Below are 17,244 nucleotides of genomic sequence, written 5' to 3'. Positions count from 1 at the left end.
CTAAAATACAACTCACCAGCTTTCTTATTGAGTTGACACTCTAAAAATAAAGAAAATATAAATATTACACCAGATAATATACACAAAAACATTAATCACTGAAATATTTCAGCGCTTGCCAAATGTTTTGTTACAAAACAGTAATGGATGTTACACATCTCAAGAGGCAATGCATTTGTCTCGCAACTTGCCTGGAATAGATTTAAGTAAGTTTAGCTCAAGTTTACTCTTGACTAAAGATCAGCTGAAGTGCCTAGAGTGGTATTAACCATAAGTATATGAGGACACCCAGAAAAAGCCAGAACTATACGGGATTGTTGTGTCTCTGCAGGATTGTTGGGGTGCCCTGGTGGTTAGGATTAGTGTAATATGATTATTTTTTGTTTGTTTATTTATTTATTATGTATAAGCCTACCACAATATGAAAATGCAATATGATTAAGTGATGTGTACAAAACAAGGTTTCTGGGAGGTCATAATTAAGATCGACAACTTACCAGACTTGGTGGACATTTTTCAATATGTGCTACAATAGTTTCTTTTGGAAGCCTTACTAAAATATAGGGTGCAGCATTATACAACGCAATGTTGTTTCCATCAAATGTTATGATACTCAGTTCTGATAATACAGAACACTGACCTAAAAGAAAGAAATCAATGGTTACAGCGTACAACCTGTCATTGTAAAGCTGTCAATTAATTTGTAGCAATAGATGTGTTGTGAGAATGTACCAATGCACTCTTGTCAATTTTATAATGTAATTTATTCATACTTTGCTATAAGTCCCGACATTTCAGGTGTCTAAACTGAGACACCTTCATTAGGAAGGTTAGAGGCAGAGTAGGACCTCCTTCCTATCTTATCGAAAAAATGGGCTAGAAAAAATTGTGCTAGGGGGTCAGAAAAGTAGATTTTCAGAAACTGTTGGCTGACTACGGATCATGGATGGTGTTTTGTTGTTTTGTTTTTTAGCAGTTGTTTGGCTACCTTTTGGCCACACATGGAAATGAAGAGATAAATATTAGCATTTTGTCATCCATTCTTTGAAATTGACTCGTCTGGGTTTAGGCAGATTTGTAGTTAGTGTGTAAGTGGACATTATTAAAACAAGAACCCAAAAATCACTTACAGGGACATTCCCATTCTGGGCAGCAGCTATCACTATTCACTTGAACAGGCATCCCACGAAAGCCACAATCTGGTTTTTCTACATTTTTGTGACAGTTACTTGAGACATTGTATAGCATCCAGCCCATGTTAATACACACGTACTGACTGCATGGGTCCAGTGGCTCAAAGTATCGGGGCTGTAGATAAAATGAAAAGAAAAAAAGTTATTCAAGCAGATTAAACTTTAAAACCATGTAAGAACAAAAGACCATTGTACCTAGGGCTTGATGTGTCTTTATAGAATAAGGAAACCCTACAATAGTAATTCTATTTGTAAGGGTTTTATTAGGAAAGCTCTAAGAAAACATAATCATGACACTGCTTTCTAATGATCAATTAGCCTTTTAAACGTAACCTTGGTTTAGCGAACACAACGTGCCATTAGAACACTAGGGTGATGGTTGCTGACAAAGGGCCTCTGTGGACCAGCTGCAATAGTCATTTACAACATTAACAATGTATATACTGTATTTGTGATCCACCTGATGTTATTTTAATATACAAAATTTCCTTTTCTCTATCAAAAACACAGACATTTTGAACCTCTGGCGTATACATTCAAAAACTCAATACACAATAGAGTGATATTTAGCTCAGCTAAATGTGCCAGATGGAGACTTCATCACCAGAAGGAAAATAAAATTTGGGGGAGCGTTCAGAGGAGGGCTGCCAAAATGGTGAATAGTTCCAGGATAAAAATTATCAGGAAAGCCTAAGGTAACTCAATAAGTATAACTTGGAAGAAAGAAGAGACGTAAAGAAACATTTAAAAGCTTAAAGGGATTTAACAAAGTACAAAAGGGAGGTGCATTTAAAATGAGGAGAAATGTTAGAACAAGAGGTCATAGCCTAAAATTAGAGGGTAAGAGGTTTAAATGTAATATAACAAAGTTTTACTTTACTGAGAGGGTAGTAGTTGGCATAAAACATAAGGAAAAATGGGCCGACTAGATGGGTTGAATGGTTCTCTTCTACCATCTATGTTTTTGGTTCCAAGTCCAATACTCCTGTCAGGAGCCAGACTTACCTAGGCAGCTGGGCTCAAAGACCTGTTATGCCATGTGAGCAGACAAGACCCTTAAAGTGGTTTCATCCCAGTAACTTATATGTCTGCAGGGGAGCTGGACCTACACTATTTAAAAACACTATTTTTAGAGGTCCTAAGTTGTTGTTACGGTGATCCTACTGCAATTTGGCATTTAATGCCTGATCCTGCCCGGTATTTGCTTCAGCACCTGCTCCTGCCCATGTCCAGTCCCCTTTCGCTCTATACCCTATCTTGTACCCTTGTCTTGACTCTTCGATACTGATATTTTGACTTTGCTTACTGCCTCGCCCCAGGGTTTTCAATTTGCCTTCTGGTCTGACCCTGGCTTGCTTTCTGACTTTACTTTTGTATTCCGTGTAATTAATGCCATCTGTTGGTACCCAGTCTCCTACCATCACCCAGTTCCTAATCTCCAGGCTAACCCTGCTAACAGCCTCTGCCTTGCCACCTGACCAGAGTTAACAGAGGTACTTGTTCTCCATTTCCTGCCCATCCACTATGTGTTGTACTCATTAGTGAGCAGCACAAAGCATGGCCTATTTGCATAGGATCCCTACTTCCTTGATCCCATGGACCAGGTAAGTCCTAACAGTGCCACTCTACCACATAAACTCCCGTCACCAGCTCTGCATCTTTCTATACCACCATCAGGTAGCAACTTACTCCGGGAGTACCATGTGTAGAGGCATAGCAGCCTGTACTTTATTACATAATACCTTATTCCACTTATTTTTATCAAACACATACTAAATTAACATTAATACATCAATGTCTAATAAACATGCTTTCTTACCAAGCACTCAGAAGGACTGCTCGTGTGGAGCATTGTGCCAAAAGAGTAGTAGTCTGTTGAGGAAGTACCATTAATCACCATCTCGGAAGCAGCTTCTGAACTCATGGTATCAAACGGGAGGAAACTACTAGCTACAGAATCAAAGGAGACATGAGTGATATTTTCTGAAAATGTGGATACGAGCTCTGTTGGTTCAGTGATGTTATATAAAGGCTTAAATGTTTTTTCCAGTGGGACTTTGGACAAGTCAAACTGTGTAATATTAGTAAACGCTGAAGGAGACACAGGTCTGCTTATGTGCTTTGTGCTTTTTACTGTAAAAGACAATGTCGTCTCTGCAGATACAGTTGATTGTGATTTATAGGTCTTTTCTTGAGTTGTCATCTGAGTTTGGCTAACATTAAAATAGGGTGCTTCACTGGTTACATGCAGAGGTTTTTCCTCGGAGGTAGTAACATTAGCTGTGGATGCTGTAGAAGATATTGCATCTTGTTCTGCAGTCACTGGCAGCACTGTTGCAGCTTGTGGTGTCTCCGTAAGTTTTTTACTGGTGTCGATAGTTGAACCTGTAACTTTTGTAGATTCAGAGAGGTATGTGGATGAACTTGGTTTTACGGTTGTAGGGGTTGGAACTGGGAAAGAAGTGGTAAGTAAACCACCTTTGGAGATGTGTGGCAATGTTGAGTCAGTTATGGTTATTGCTGTAGTTAGTTCAGGTTCCTTTGAAATTTCTATAGGAGAACTTGTATCTAAAGAGCGTTTAGTAAATGTAACATGTTCTGTAGATGTGCTTTCTAAACCATGAGTAAACGGTTCCCTTGTAGTAAAGTGTGTTTCGAGAGATACTTTAGAAGTGTATTGAGAAATGGTTTTCAATGCTGTTTCCGTGGTCTTTGGAAATTTCTTAGTACTTAAGGTCACTGCTGGTGTTTGAATAAGTGTTACATTAGAAATAGACGAGATATTTTTTGTGGAAGTCTGCGTGTCTTCATCTTTTTGGGATACAACTGTAGAAACATGAAAGGTTTGCTGACTTGTTCCTGATGACACAGTAGATTGAAAGTACCGAGAAACAATATCTAAAGCTTCCACAGGTGTAGTCTTTTTTGTTGGTAATACTATTTTGGTAATTGTACTAGGAGTCTGTGAAGACGTTTGGAAGTGTACTGTAGTTGGTAATTTTGACAGGCTGAGGCTAGATTTTGTTTCTGTGGTTGGCTCTAAGGGACTATAAGAGGTAATAAATGTTGGTGACACGGTTATTAAGTCTTGTTTTCTCTCTGTCATTTTTGTTTGTGTGATCGATTTTGAAGTTTGATGCAGACCAGGAGCAGACTGTGATGTTATATCACTTACACGTGTAGTCACTGGTGAAAAATGTGTTAATGGTGATGTTGGTCCTGCAGAAATCCCCATGCTTGTTGTTCTTAGGAGAGGTAAAGTGGAAAGAGTGTCATTTAGCAAAGATGTTTGAGTCAAAGTGCTTGTTAGCTGTGCCCTGGAGGTTCTTGTATGAACGCTTGTCAGAGTGGTTGTAAAAGGGGGTTGCGCAGGCAAAGTTACTATGGAAGTATAGGATGTAGTAGATGGCTTATGAGATGTAGCTGATACAACAGGTGCTGTTAGACTTGTTTGGGTTGATAATTCTGTCGCATGTGTAACTGCAGTTGTGCTCTTTGTCAAAGGGAAGTATTGAGAAACTGTAACCAATTTTGTTGTCAGCTGGAAAAGACCCTGTGAAGATTGACCCAGCATTCTTGTTGGCGTTTTAGTTGTATCTACAGCTGCTGCAGGGTGTGGAGTTGTAAAAGCTGTAAAGGAAGTTACAGTATCAAGTAATGGTTGAGAAATGGCAGATAATGTCCTGAAAGTTGTAGATTTTGCTGATGAAGTAAACTCTGTGACTCCAGGGCTTTCACCAAATGTTGATTTCTTTATGTCTGGTACTGATGCTGTAGTACTTGGAAATGCTTTGGAAAGATCTCCAGTAGTGATTTCAAAACGTAACTTTGTAGTATACAGATCCATAGTCGACTGAGTAGTTGGAACTGATGATTCTGGGTGAATCACATGGGTTGTGTTTGGGGTTCCAAAAAATGAAATGAATGTAGACTTTTCTGGCATTTCAGAGGAAAGTGGTTCAAATGTTGGAAATCTTGTTTTTATGCTGACATTTGTGTGCAATGTTGTGGCTGCTGGACTTGTCTTAGCTGGCTTTGTTGCAATGGGGAGCTCTGTTGTTTTTACAGGGACACCTACGAGGGAAACAAATATATATTCTTCTCAGTCCACTGAAATATCATGCATGTCATTAATGAGGTTGGAAATCTACATGTAATCAGTGCTGATGCTTCTGCTACATTAAGTGGTAACTGAATAATGTAACAAAACATGTAACAATAGTACTCATATCCTCAGCCATAAGAAATTATATGCATAACAACATTTGCATTGTTTTAGCTTATATCTCACCCAGCCTCCACAACAAGCTGGGCTGTTCCAGGCTTTGGGCTTGAGCCCACAAAAGTTTCTACATTTAACAAAGTGAACTTTAAAATAACTACCGGTAATTTTAGCAGATGCACTTCAGAGATACACATGTGGATATGGTGCATACATAAAAGCAGAATACTAACAGCAATATCTCTACAGTGGGCATAAAAATATTAATGTAGGTTAAGGAGATACTTACAATCCTCTGGATAGACGCATTTAAGTGTCACCTCGTCAAGTATCATGTGATTTGGACAGTATGGTATGCATCCTTCTACCCTTCAGACATCAAACAGAAAAAAACAACATTAGTAATGTAATAAACTTCTATACACTGGTACACATTATAAAATAAATAACTCCACTTTTAAGTTTGAGTATCAAAAAAGTTGCATTTGGATGAATAACCAAATAAGTCCTAACAAAACAAGTATTTGCACAAAACCACATAACATCATTTTTCTTTCAGGCCAGGAGGGCTACTACTTCAAAAATAATAGGTAAATGCTAAGTGCCATGAGGTGATTATTTAGTAAGTAAAGGATACATTTAAGGCTTACTTTTATTGTAATAGGTACCAGCTGGCCCAATTTAGGCCTCCAAAAGTAAGCTTATGCACCCCCATTGCTTACGCAAGACATTATGGTCTAATACCTACCAGAAGATTATTATATCACAATTTGACAAACCTCAAGTACTAGGTCCCCTGCTGGACACACTGACTGGCTCTATAGAGGGCTAGTTCATAAGGCTAGTGGGCAGCTCTTGACAAAGCTGGATTTATCTTTCTATATGCCACTGGGAGACAGGATCTCAGCTGGGTCACATGACATTAGCAGCACAACAGTCTTTGGGTTATACACATTGTAACAAGCCACCCATTCAACCGCGAGAAAATAACCATCATCCTTAGCCCAGCCTTAGCTTTTTATGTCTGTGCTAAACAGCCTGCAGGTATCCCGCAGGTATCCCACCAGACAAACAGTCCTGGGGAAAATCTGGACCAGACTGGGATGGAGAACCAGCTAAGCCTGCTCTACTGGATCCACCCCAAGTACCCAAAATACACAGTGCAAAATTATTGGATTTAAAGCTGCACCAAGCTTGCCCTAGGGGTGTATTTTCCCACTACCCAGCATCAATCTGCAGCCTCCTAAATACACCCCGTCTACAACATCTTGTACTCTGCAATAATGTTTAAGGATTCCTCTTTCCCATGGAACATTCCTTTGGTTGCTATGGTTACTAGTCCACTTAAAAACATTTGCATCAAAACAACTTTTGCCCATTTCTTTTTTTTCTCACATTGAAGGCAATAGAATACTGCATCATAACATTATAGCAAATGATTAGTCACAGTTTGAGCTCTCATTTGTTTTTAGTGCTTAGGAAAAGAGGAATTCGTCAAAACTTCATATAAAAAGACATTTAACATTATGCAATTGTACATGGATAGATACGCGTTACGTAATTCATTTGCATAAATAGTTGCTTAAAGATTTTCAGACTAAAACACCGTTCCATCTAAGGACAGCTTTCTGTACTGGATCGTGAACTACACGGTTCTGCAGTTCTCACAAGCATTTTTAGCAATAAAATGTATAAATTGTTAACAATATCATTTATTCAGGCTTACGGTGGAAGAAATGAGCATGCTATGGCTTCGGGATCACTGCAGGTTTTAATACAAGGGCTGCTGCAAGGCTCATATCTCCATTCGCACATTCTACGATAGGGTACAGCTGCGATTATCTCTGAAACACATAACGTCAGGATTTTTTTCAAATGGGTAGGGTGAATATAATAAAATAGCAATAAAATGCATTATAAAATAAAGTAGCAGACCCATTCAATTAACGTTTACGCTAAGAAGCAGATATCCTACATATTAATCTTACATGTTTATTTTGTGTTCATCTCTGGGGGAGGCTTACACCAATCCTATGTTGTGCCAGCTGTAGAATTCTAAATCTACTCTTTGTCAAAGTTATCAGTAGTTGCCGATTCCCCTGGCACAGTTTCTGTCAGTTTCATGTCTAAGTAGTATTTTTATTGTTATTAGCAGGTCATTATTTCTTAATAGTGCGCATTCATGATTAGTTTCTGAATCCTCCTCATTACTCCTCGTTTTTGATATATAAAGCCTATGAACGGAAGTAGAAACTAATATTTTGCAAAAGGCAAATAAAGTGTACGAGTAGAGAAAGTCTGCCCTGAGTGGCAACATTAAGGTTCTATTTACTAAGCCAGATTTTTAGGAAGAACTAAAGTCAAATTAGGGGAATGCAGTTGCAGCTCAGTAGCAACACCTCTGAAAATGCTCTGCGCATATGGTGGTTCAAACCCCCGATGAATTCACTCATTTCAAGGAACACCCAACTCTGAAGCTTAACTTGGTGTAAAGTAAACATGCTACTAACTCTAGTCATAGCAGATAAAATTGAGAGGCATTGCATTGAAACCATCTATTGAAGGTTCCTGGATAAATCCAATGGTGTAGAATGGTTAGGTTTCATCTAAGTGATTACAGTTGAGTCACCCGGGAGTTTTGTTAAATTAGGCAATCTAGCAGAGATACTTTTAGGTTTCTATTTGAACTGACCTCTCTCTATCGGGTACTACAAGATCTGCCAGGTAGCTGGTGTTTTTTTTTAGCTTTGGATTAGTTTTAACTGTTGACAATTGTGTAAATATCTGAATCACATAGATGCACTTCTTCTATAACACCACAAAATACCTCTTACAAGAATGTAGCTATGCAAAAAAACCATTTAGTACTATCAGAAATACAATAGTGTAAATTCCACTATTAAATCAAGCTTCTTCCAATGAACTCACCTTCCATCCTAAAGCCACTTGAAAGCTTAAACTCTTCTGAGTTGTCATATTTGGAAACTTTAACCTCTTTTGCTGTGAGTACAATAAAATATCCTTTCTTGCTGTGTAACTCGAATGCACTGTAACCTGAAAGCCATAGGCCTTGATGGTGGAAAAATGTTGCTCTTCTACGGAATAATGAACTCGTTTCCCATTGTTCTAGCCGAACAGTGTCATTTTCTTGTACAGTCAAGAAATAGTTTGGTCTTTCCGCAGATTCCAAGGATACAAGTGATACAGCTGTTGCCAAATTACAATACACACACAAGTAGTTTATAACAAAGTACATAGTAACACCCACAATAAAAAAGAAATCATATACAGTATTGAACATCACGGCTTCATGCCTGAGTACGAGACAGTATCATTTTATAATGTAACCAAAATATAATATTCAGGGAGATGCCAGCCAGAGCATCCGAGCAGCCCTAAGGACCTTCACATTTTAGAATGTTCTCAGGGATAAGATAAATCAGACTGGGTATTGTAAACCCCACCCAACATGGGTATTCACAAAGGTTATAGCTCTGGTTGAGCATCTTACAGGGTCAATCACAATTCAAGTCAAATGAACTTCAAAATTCCTTCAAGTTGCTATGAAAAAAAGACTATCTTGTCTACTCACTAAAATTATAACAAAGTCAAGCTGAGGAAATGCTCTAATTTGACAAAGTCAACTTGAACATTCAGAGGGAGATAAGTTGACCTAAGCCTATCCTCCTCAGCTGCCAACTTGACCATTAACTTAAAAGTTAGACTTTTATAATGACTCAACAGAATTAACCATTCGCTGCCATGACCAACTCAAATGACAAACTCAGCTGCAACCATGTTGACTTCAACAGCAGCCTGGCCCAACTTGGACCCAACTTTGCAGTCTGCATTTCATTCTTTCATCTTTGGCAAACTTAGAAAAGAGTGTGCTTATAATGAGCATTATCCTACGTAGAATACTATGCTATATAAAGAAGGTATTGATAGCTGATAATATTTTTATCCAATTTTATGCACTTGTAACAATTTCAGAAAATATGTTCCGCAGATTTCAAGCTCAAGGTAAATCAGCTCTACAATAAACATTTAAAATATAAAGATACTATATTATTGTAACACACCATTTACAACAACTCATGCGTTGGTGGAGGGTTGTTTTGACAGACTATCCTACATTTTTTTGTGACAATATAATTTAAATATTTAGATTCTGAGTACTTACATAGGTCTTTATCTTTGAAAAGTCCAGGTGTTATCATGAAGTTAAACAAAACATTTCCATGGGCACTCACTCTTGGTAATGGGAATAGATATTTACTGGTAACATTTACACCTAAAACAATTTCACTGCTGCCGCAGCTAGAGAGGATATAGGGACCTTCTCCAAGTCCTAGAAGAATAGAAGACAAGACAAACTATAACCCTTTGCGATACCCATTCCACTGGAACTATTCTACTTACACACACTGATACATTTAAATAATCAAATTACCCTAAGGATGTTAAGTTTGTTTCATTTGTTTTGTTTGAAATGTGAATATTTGTCTGTGTGTTTTTGTCTCATGTTAAAATTTATTTTGACCCCTTATATCTGTCTTAACAAGTATCTGATCAATTGTTCCATTTAAACAGTGAGCCATTCATTTGTCATTTATACATTTGCTAATATTGTCTGAATTTTTCTATACTTTCAAGTTGTTATTAGCTGACCAGAAAAGCAATGTTCAAAATATTTTAAAAAAATTGTGTTTCAATTATCCTTACCTTGATTATAGTATTCACAGTCGTACGCTAAAAAACATAAATGAGATAGTTTTTAAAAAACAAAAATGTGCTAAGCTTAGAACAGTATATGAAGGTAATAATGGGGTATCATTGGTTCTATGTCACTTTGATGACTGCTGAAATCACAATGTTGTCCAATAACCAAAAAAATGTTTTCCTACACAGTGCAATAATTATACTAATCTTTAGTGGTGTTGGAACTCATACCAAAACTTGTTACTAATGGCTGCCTTCAGTTTTGCAGATAAAGGAAGTATATTAGAAGACAATAAAATAAACAAGATCTTCAATACCAAACTATATTACTGTGTTATATCTATGAGTTTTGCCTTTTAAACCTTTACATTAGAATTACAAGTTCACCATAACTGCTGCTGTAAAATGTTTCCTCGACTTATTCTTTCATATATATTTCTATATAACAAAATTGATGTAAAGGACATATGGGAAATACTCACGGCACATGTTAGGCGATCTCCAGTGGACAGCTACACCTTGCTGGCAGCACTTGTGAGCATAGGCTGCTATACTGGTACACAGACACTCACAATCCCCACCAAGGTTACAGTTACATGTGTCTGTGTGGCAGTTTTTAACAAATGAAGTCACGTCGATCTATTATAAAGTATATCAAATTTAATTCACAATATTTTTAGTTTGGTGCAGGTCATTGTACTTAAGCACCTGAACTTTTCAAACTTAAACATGTGCATAAAAAGTTTGTATTATTTTAAATGAGATGATCCACAGCCAGACAAAGAACTTCAGCGATACGTATTTGGAATGTCTTATATAGCGCTGTTACTTGATTGTGCAGTAAGTAATGACCTGAATTCATAATTATGCTTCTTAATGTTAATAAACTAACATTCATTGTATTTTAGGTCATAAGCTTCCCATTATGATTCTCTATAACTAGTAAACAAAGGAACATAGAACTTGTTGGCAGATAAGAACGATCCCGCTGATTTTTTTCCTGATGTAAAGACCTTAACCTGTTCAGTCCCCTTACGATCTACATACTTAAAACTTTTGACAAGAAGCTTATTAGGAAGTACAGGTACTGCCTTTGTTGCAGTGCATGGCAAAAATGCCAAAAAATATTTTCATGGTTTGGTTATGAAAATCCCCAGTACTGAAGAGGTTAATCAATGATTGCTGTTGTCTTAGATTCATGATAGCCATATACCTATCCAATGCCCTCACTGCACTAGCCTCTACCACTTCTGCTAGGAGATTGCTCCATTCATCTACTGCCCCCTCAGTAGCATTTTACAACTGTTTTGCTGAATGATAACCTGTATATCAATCTATATGGATATGTCCTTTCCTGGCTCCTAAACTAATATGCTCACTTCAGGAACTCAAGCTTACTAACATTGTGGTCCCCAACATCAATTATATAGGACCATGCACCATGGCACTGGGAGACCCAGCAACCAGCACATACTGTAAGTCTGGTAAATAGCTCTTTGACAGCTAGGCTAAACATAGAAATGGTCTAGTTATATATGCAAGGATTTCCTGAGCAACCAACATATTTTGTAAATCACACTTACCACATTGCGACATGGAGCAAACACATCACTGTAGAGGACCGAGCATTCCTTTTTTGCATATGGGAATTTACTCTGATGGACCTCACAAGGTCGAACCGTTTCATTAAAACTTTTACACTACAATCGGAAAAAAATCAACATGAATTCTTGATTTTTATTAAAAATAGAATAATATAACAAAATACAGTCCATGTCAAAATACTATCAGTGACTCGAATCCCTTATCTCCTTTTTTGACTTATTCTCTCTCCCCATGGTTACAGTATCTGAAGTTTACATTTTTACTATCCTTTTCACCACTCACCACCTGCTGCTCCCTTGATCTCACACCTTCCCACCTACTTAATCCTTTTTTTTCACAGTCCCAATGCTAACTTGTATATTTAAAGTTAAATAATGAGATGTTTAAAACAAAGCATGAAAGATATCCTAGTAAATAAAGGTACACTCCAGCCATTATATACACTTTGATGCATAATATAACTGCGTGGAAATTTCTTCCATTGATTTCAAGCAGCACTTCAGTCGCAAGAATTGTTGGACCATGATGGAGAAGCCCTTTGTCTTGGAAAGTACTTTAATATACGTTCTTTATTGAGGCTTTCTGGGGCAGTAAACTGTCCTTTTATATATTTTTTTTCATGCAGCCAATGGATAAATGTAATGTGACATGTACATGGAATTATCGTATTTAGTTTAATGTGTCCTTATTCATTTAATATGTATTATATAATGCATTATATAAAATTGGAGGTGAATATTTTATTTTAAATATATACATTTTCATACCTGGCCAATTGTCCAGCTGTCTCCAAAGACTTGAGCGTTTCTTACTTCCAGATTGTTGGATGTAGTTAGATCATTTGAAGTGTATTTGTCAAAATTGCCACATAAACCTGAAAGTTTCCCCTAGTTTAGATGAAAAAGTACATTACACATTAACACATACATGACCAGAGTCGATGGCCCTATCTATGTATCCATGTATCCCATGGCACATGATCATCATGTATCTAATTGCTTAACTCCCACACATGTTTAACCTATGTTACTTTGTATCTCCTCACAACAAACATTATTTTCAATACAAATCTTAGCTTGTCTAAGCGGATCAAAGCAAATCTGCTGCCAGCCAACTGACATCAAAGCACAGGCGGGTGCTGATAGCACTTTTGTAACGTGTTCTATAAAAATAACACTTGCACTGCTTTTATTATGTTTATTAAATTAAATCTTATCATTATTATTGTTGTTAGTAGTAGTAATGAAAGGCCAGTAGTAGTAATGAAAGGGTTAAAATGTCCATGTTAAGTATGAATGTGTATTTTTGACTCCTCTGTGCATGTGTTTCATACATTAAACATTTTCGCTTTACCTTTTAAGGGCGCATTTATTGGGTTAAGACCTATCTACAGATTTCTAGACCTGCTTTTTGATCATCTACAAAATCTGCTTCCTATGGACCCCAATGCAGACATTTCTGTTCACTTTCATTGTAGTATTTTGTTAGTGGCCATTGCTCAGTTTCAGGATTTGATTTTCCGCATGTCGTTGAATCACAAACCATGAGTTATTCATCTCCATTTACACCGATTAAGGTATACATGGGTCAATGAACTGAGCCCACAGTATTTGTTTCAATTTATGTTCAACCTTTTCTAATATCGTTAACTGACATGCATACATTAAACATTCCCAACATAGTAATATCAGATATGCACTCCTCTGGGCAGGTGTTTTATATATACATGAGAAGAATCGCTACTTACTTTCCATCGAGGCCCCACTTTGATGTGTATGGTGGTCTTCTTATCCCAAAGTATTGTAATTTCCAGCTCTGGAATGTGCACCACCGTGTAAAATCCAGCCTTCCAGTGCTGGTATCTATAAATACTCTGCTGCATTCTTAATTGTTTCTGCATCATAAAAATATATGACAAAAAACACATCACCATAACAGCAATTTAATCCCATAGTTTAAAAAAAGGTAAGTACTACAATATTAGATATTTGCTCAAATAGCCTTGTAAAGATAAATACAGCCACTCAATGCATACGCACATGCAGGTGTTAACGCTCATGGCCCCTGCTATAATTAAAGATGGCTACAGAAGTAATTGGTGGGACTTTATTAACCTGCTGAACTTATAATTTGGTGCCACACTCTGCATGGACTGTAAAAAGCTAGAAGCTTGATGACAAAAAATACTTTGTTGGTATAGAAAATTGTCTACTGCCAGCAGGTTAACTGAACAAGATAATTCCCAAATCGAGAGAGAATGGGTAAATATATATATATGTTATATATATATATGTTTCCTCCTTATATTAATTCTTATAAAATATTAATACTTGGGTATGCCCTCTTTTTAGCGTACCGTCCATCAAGATCATGGCACACCTCAGATCTTGTAGGTAGGCGTTTCGTCAGTCTCACTATTCTCGTTCATCACACTAATGTCCCAGACTCCGTACACAAATACATATATATATATAGAGAGAGAGAGAGAGAGCTCTGAATGTTTCACTCAGAGGGAGTGAATGTCAAACTTTCTGTTAATGAATTCTGTCTGGCTGGGGAGAGAAAACCACAAATTACCTAAATATAAGCTAAGCAATATTATGAGAAATTCAGACATTGAAGACTACTGCTTGTTCATAGATAAAAGAAAGACTGACCTGTTTTTCTGGTGTGTCATTGAAATGAATGTCAGTACCATCCAGAGTGATAACAAGATTCTTGGAGCAAATGATGTCATTGTCAAAACACTTTTTATTCTGAGCAATGATAGACACGTTGGAATTGTCTGTGCTCTAAAACGGATGGAACAAAATACAAATTTAATGTACATTTCATTGCTTTTATTAATATTCTGTGTTTAGAATATCTTCAAATGCATAAAATAAATACTGCATTTTTCTTAATGTATCAATTATAGAAATAAATATTGCCATTTATGTATCGATAATCATTACCCAGTGAAGTAACATAACTTTAAATAATTAAAAATAACATTTCAGTTGTATAAAAAATAACCTCTTTTTATCAAACTCGAATGAATAACATTCTAACAGGTCCTCCTTTGTTTTCTTGGTTCAGCCTTACCTTGTTTATCGAACGGATTTGGCATTTCCTTGGATTACATTTCAGCAATCCTGTTCTAATTAAAAATACCTCTGATTTTCCCAAGATTAGTCTTTCAAAGTATCTGTTACCCAATGATAAAAATCTTTTATTCTTTTTACGGTGGTGAATGTTTTAAACTGTGGTATTTTCAAGACCCTTACTATTGTATATTAAATCAAATGAGATAACCGAGTAATTCACAGTAAATATACTGAAGGTTGAAGGTAAATCTGATAACCGTAACAAAAGTATGACATTTTTGTTTATTTGTTCACATCATAAAAGTAAAAAAAACATGGCCAAATTAGTGTGTACAAAGAATAAATTGGTTTTTGGTGGGTAAGCACCAAAAAATTAAGACACCAAATCCACATAACACTAATGAAGTGAGATGAATAAAATACTAACATATTGCACACTCATTCTTGCACTCAACAAATTACATATACCATATTATTTATCTATATTTATATTTGTAATATGGCACTGGTTGGTAATACCCAAATCCATTGACTACTGATTTAACTGGATCACTGCAAAGTTCACTTTATCTAACAACTTTGTCTATGTTACATTATCTCACAATGTAAAGGCTACTTGGTAAAATGAGAACCTTGTTTCACAAAGGGAAGCCACGCATGTTCTGTATGATGTCACTCATCATCTCTCTATTAACATCAACACAAAGCTTACATTCTACCGTACTGATTAACTTTTCTTTTTGGTACTAAAGCGATAAATGCAGTCAGGGCTGTCCACTTGGATTTAGTCAAAGTGGAGATGAGCAAAACTTATGGTTTATCCTCAAGTGTATAAATATATATATATATATATATATATATATATACAGTATCTCACAAAAGTGAGTACACCCCTCACATTTTTGTAAATATTTTATTATATCTTTTCATGTGACAACACTGAAGAAATGACACTCGGCTACAATGTAAAATAGTGAGTGTACAGCCTGTATAGCAGTGTAAATTTGCTGTCCCCTCAAAATAACTCAACAAACAGCCATTAATGTCTAAACCTTGGCAACAAAAGTGAGTACACCCCTAAGTGGAAATGTCCAAATTGGGCCCAATTTGCCATTTTCCCTCCACAGTGTTGTACAAGTGTCATGTGACTCATTAGGGTTAAAAGGTCTCAGGTGTGAATGGGGAGCAGCTATGTTTAATTTGGTGTTATCGCTCTCATACTGGTCACTGGAAGTTCAACATGGCACCTCCTGGCAAAGAACTCTCTGAGGATCTGAAAAAAGGAATTGTTGCTTTACATAAAAATGGCCTAGGCTATAAGAAGATTGCCAAGACCCTGAAACTGAGCTGCAGCACGGTGGGCAACACCATACAGCGGTTTCACAGGACAAGTTCCACTCAGAACAGGCCTCGCCATGGTCGACCAAAGAAGTTGAGTGCACGTGCTCAGCGTCATATCCAGATAATAGACGTATGAGTGCTGCCAGCATTGCTGCAGAGGTTGAAGGGGTGGGGGTCAGCTTGTCAGTGCTCAGACCATACGCCCCCCCCCCACCGCATCAAATTGGTCTGCATGGTGGTCGTCCCAGGAGGAAGCCTCTTCTAAAGATGATGCACAAGAAAGCCCGCCGACAGTTTGCTGAAGACAAGCAGACTAAGGACATGGATTACTGGAACCATGGACATCACTGTATTTCACTTATGTTTACTCAGTTTCTCTCCAAAGTCAGTGCAGGTCATGAACATTCAGGATCATAGTTGCTATATTAAACAAAGATTTGTTCTTCCAACAGAAACCTTAAAATTCAGAAGATCTAATAAATAAATGTTTAACATTAACGTAACTGTAAAAGAAGAAGCAGAATGACTCACCTTTGTATTAGAATTCAAACAGGAGACATTAAACTCTAAATGAACCATGTACCAAAAGCACATAGACCTTGTACTCGGAAATCTAATAAAGATCCAAGGTAGACCAAGTTTAAGAGCACATTAGCCAAAGCGTTTAAGTTTACAGTAGCCTGACCTGTCCCAAACTTCAGGCCATATATCAATGTTGCCAAATTGATCTGATTCGGATTTAAAAGGTACACTTTGCACCATAGTTTCATTTGTAATAACACAACTGGAAGAAACATGAACTTTGAGTCAATTGCAGTAGCGTACCTAGCGGGGGGCGGGGGGGGCGGTCCGCACCGGGTGCCGCTCATCAGGGGGGTGCCAACTTGCCGGCACCCCTCCAGAGACGGACAGCAATGTCCGCCGCTGGAGGAGCAGGCTCGCAAGGGAGCGGTATCGGAGGTCTTTAGCAGACCTCCGGCTCCCTTGAGTGATTTTAAGCCGGGTTCAACCCTTGAACCCGGCTTAAAACCACTCAAGGGAGCCGGAGGTCTGTTAAAGACCTCCGATATCGCTC

At 37.3% G+C, this 17,244-nt stretch overlaps 1 protein-coding gene across 1 annotated transcript in view; it reads right to left on the bottom strand.

Annotated features, from left to right (window-relative positions):
• LOC149299772 (otogelin-like protein) overlaps positions 1-17,244 on the bottom strand; it is a 70,224-nt gene that overhangs the window by 20,365 nt on the left and 32,615 nt on the right. The window contains exons 26-39 of the mRNA XM_089486044.1: positions 14,370-14,534; positions 13,490-13,615; positions 12,510-12,629; positions 11,721-11,837; positions 10,620-10,776; positions 10,141-10,167; positions 9,599-9,766; positions 8,344-8,622; positions 7,142-7,259; positions 5,705-5,784; positions 3,013-5,267; positions 1,131-1,308; positions 498-640; positions 17-40 (exon numbers count right to left, since the gene is read on the bottom strand). Coding sequence (XP_089342170.1) covers positions 17-40; positions 498-640; positions 1,131-1,308; positions 3,013-5,267; positions 5,705-5,784; positions 7,142-7,259; positions 8,344-8,622; positions 9,599-9,766; positions 10,141-10,167; positions 10,620-10,776; positions 11,721-11,837; positions 12,510-12,629; positions 13,490-13,615; positions 14,370-14,534 — 3,957 coding nt within the window. The remainder of the gene's footprint in view (positions 1-16; positions 41-497; positions 641-1,130; positions 1,309-3,012; positions 5,268-5,704; positions 5,785-7,141; positions 7,260-8,343; positions 8,623-9,598; positions 9,767-10,140; positions 10,168-10,619; positions 10,777-11,720; positions 11,838-12,509; positions 12,630-13,489; positions 13,616-14,369; positions 14,535-17,244) is intronic.

Source organism: Sceloporus occidentalis, unplaced genomic scaffold (genome assembly GCF_023333645.1).
Source record: "Sceloporus occidentalis isolate IW3139 unplaced genomic scaffold, rSceOcc1.0.p SCAF_28, whole genome shotgun sequence".
NCBI classification, from domain to species: Eukaryota; Metazoa; Chordata; class Lepidosauria; order Squamata; family Phrynosomatidae; genus Sceloporus; species Sceloporus occidentalis.
Note: the sequence above shows the minus strand (reverse complement) of the source record. Positions and strands in the feature narration are given on the sequence as shown.